General features: G+C 37.3%; 2 protein-coding genes across 2 annotated transcripts in view; one reads left to right on the forward strand and one right to left on the reverse strand.

The window, feature by feature from the left end:
* LOC117953890 (ATP-dependent RNA helicase A-like) overlaps window positions 1-2,792 on the reverse strand; it is a 3,684-nt gene extending 892 nt beyond the window's left edge. Inside the window, exons 1-4 of the mRNA XM_034887315.1 lie at window positions 2,603-2,792; window positions 2,464-2,510; window positions 1,862-1,998; window positions 198-287 (exon numbers count right to left, since the gene is read on the reverse strand). Of these exons, the coding sequence (XP_034743206.1) occupies window positions 198-287; window positions 1,862-1,998; window positions 2,464-2,494 (258 nt within the window). The 5' untranslated portion in view covers window positions 2,495-2,510; window positions 2,603-2,792. The remainder of the gene's footprint in view (window positions 1-197; window positions 288-1,861; window positions 1,999-2,463; window positions 2,511-2,602) is intronic.
* Window positions 2,579-3,064, forward strand: part of LOC117953891 (ATP-dependent RNA helicase A protein-like) — a 4,619-nt gene continuing 4,133 nt past the window's right edge. The window contains exons 1-2 of the mRNA XM_034887316.1: window positions 2,579-2,661; window positions 2,803-2,872. Of these exons, the coding sequence (XP_034743207.1) occupies window positions 2,579-2,661; window positions 2,803-2,872 (153 nt within the window). The remainder of the gene's footprint in view (window positions 2,662-2,802; window positions 2,873-3,064) is intronic.

Genomic DNA, 3,064 nt, shown 5'->3' on the forward strand with positions numbered 1-3,064 from the left:
AGGCCCCCCCCCCCCCATTCCTGCGTAATTACGCCTAAACACGTCATAAAACCATCTCGCCCCAGAAATTACACCTATAAAAAACATGAAAGCACCAAACAATCAGCCGCCCCACGGCCATTTGTGGCACTCAGCGAGGGGGGGGCCCCCTGGAGGTCTACACAGGCGTTAGGAGTTGTGGTGGCTCGGAGACTCACCGGGGGGGCGATCTGGACTCCCAGGTCCTGGACCACACCGGCCAGCTGCTGCTGCAGGTCTGCAGACACGCTGACGTCAAACGGCTCCAGCTGTTCAGGAAAAGAAAAGATTTTAAGAAAAGGTCGGAATATTTAAAGAAAAGGTCGGAATATTTCAAGAAAAGGTTGGAAGATTTTAAGAAAAAAATCTGAAGATCTTAGAAAAGGTCCGAAGATTTTAAGACAAAAAGTAGTAATATTCAAGTCAAAAGATTTTAAGAAAAGGTCGGAATAATTTAAGAAAAGGTCAGAATATTTTAAGAAAAAATCTGAATAATTCAAGAAAAGGTCGGAAGATTTCAAGAAAAGGTCGGAAGATTTTAAGGTCGGATGATTTAAAAAAAAAAAGTCAGAATATTTTAAGAAAAAATTCGGAAGATTTTAAGAAAAGGTCAGAAGATTTTAAGACAAAAAGTACTAATATTTAAGTCGAAAGATTTTAAGAAAAGGTTGAAAGATTTTAAGAAAAGGTCGGAATATTTAAAGAAAAGGTCGGAATATTTAAAGAAAAGGTCGGAATATTTCAAGAAAAGGTTGGAAGATTTTAAGAAAAGGTCGGAATATTTAAAGAAAAGGTCGGAATATTTAAAGAAAAGGTCGGAATATTTCAAGAAAAGGTTGGAAGATTTTAAGAAAAAAATCTGAAGATCTTAGAAAAGGTCCGAAGATTTTAAGACAAAAAGTAGTAATATTTAAGTCAAAAGATTTTAAGAAAAGGTCGGAATAATTTAAGAAAGGTCAGAATATTTTAAGAAAAAATCTGAATAATTCAAGAAAAGGTGGGAAGATTTCAAGAAAAGGTCGGAAGATTTCAAGAAAAGGTCGGAAGATTTTAAGGTCGGATGATTTAAAAAAAATACTAATACTAATATTTAAGTCGAAAGATTTTAAGAAAAGGTTGGAAGATTTTAAGAAAAAAATCGGAATATTTTAAGAAAAGGTCGGAATATTTTAAGAAAACATCGGAAGATTAAGAAAAAGTTGGAATATTTTAAGAAAAATATCGGAATATTTTAAGAAAAGGTCGGAAGCTTTTAAGAAAAGGTCGGAATATTTTAAGAAAATAATCGGAATATTTCAAGAAAAGGTCGAAATATTTCAAGTAAAGGTTGGAAGATTTTAAGGAAAAAAAAATCGGAATATTTTAAGACAAGGTCAGAAAATTTAAAGAAAAAATCTGAATAATTCAAGAAAAGGTCGGAAGATTTCAAGAAAAGGTCGGAAGATTTTAAGGTCGGAAGATTTAAAAAGAAGGTCAGAAGATTTTAGGAAAAGGTTGGAATATTATAAGAAAAGGTCCGAAGATTTTAAGAAAAGGTCGGAATATTTTAAGAAAAAATCGGAAGATTTAAGAAAAGGTTGGAATATTTTAAGAAAAGGTCGAAAAAATTTTAAGAAAAAATCGGAAGATTTAAGAAAAGGTCGGAAAATTTTAGAAAAGGTTGGAATATTTAAAAAAAAAAGTGGGAATATTTAAAGAAAAAATCTGAATATTTCAAGAAAAGGTCGAAAGATTTTAAGAAAAGGTCAGAATATTTTAAGAAAAAATCTGAATATTTCAAGAAAAGGTCGGAAGATTACAAGAAACGGCGGCGGAGACGCTGAGGACAGCGGCGGAGACTCACCGTCTCGCCCTCCTTCTTCTTGGTGACCCCGGAGTACGCCTCCAGGACCCCCAGGTGGTACAGCTGCCGGACCAGGGACAGGGCGCAGGACTGGGCCGCCAACTTCTTGTTGGAGCCGTGCTCTCGAGCTGTGATCTCTACACACACACACACACACACACACACACACACACACACACACACACACACACACACACACACACACACACACACACACACACACACACACACACACACACACACACACACACACACACACACACACACACACACACACACACACACATTTTTGTGTGAGAGTAATATTTCAATAAAAAATCGTAACATATTAATATCTCTACTCCCCAGAGACCCTGTACATTCAGAATAATAATAACAATATAATAATAATAATAACATTAATATAATAATAATAATCACATTAATAATAATAATAATAATAATAACATTAATATAATAATAATAATCACATTAATAACATTAATAATAATAATAATAATAATAATAATAATAACATTAATATAATAATAATAATAATAATAATAATAATAATAATAATAATATTATTAATAAAATTAATAATAAAAATAACAGAGTCTTACTTCTGCCGAGCTGTCTCACAAACAGCTGCATCTCTGCGATGAAGCTCCTGCAGACACACACAGACACACCGCCGCGTCACTTCCTCCACGCTTTTCAAAATAAAAGACAGTAACCATGGTAACGAGGCGATGCACTCACCTGCCGCGTGTCCCCCGTCTGCCGGGAGGACGCCTGTGTGTTTGTCTGCCAGACTTGAGGTTTTAAACCAATCAGCAGCCGAGTGGTCCTGCCCTGCGGGGGGGACACAGCGACACCAGAACTCACACCCAGACCTCCACCCAGCTGCACCCACGGGACCACGTTAGTCTCACCCTAACCCCGTCCCGTGTCTTCTTCAGGGTGGGAGTCCTGGCGTCTCCGCCGCGTCCCCCCGCCAGGCAGGACACTCATAATGGGTACAAGGACTCTGTTAGAGGACAGTTAGAGGCTGTCCTCAAACAGTTTTGTCTCCTCTTTCAAAGTTTTGCTCCTTTACACATACAGTGAGTATAATAAGTATTTATCAAGTTCTCCCACTTAGAGACCATGGAGGGTCTGATGTCCTCGTAGGTGCATGTCCACTGTGAGAGACATGTCCACTGTGAGAGACATGTCCACTGT

This window comes from Etheostoma cragini, chromosome 12 (assembly GCF_013103735.1).
Source record: "Etheostoma cragini isolate CJK2018 chromosome 12, CSU_Ecrag_1.0, whole genome shotgun sequence".
Classification (NCBI taxonomy): Eukaryota; Metazoa; Chordata; class Actinopteri; order Perciformes; family Percidae; genus Etheostoma; species Etheostoma cragini.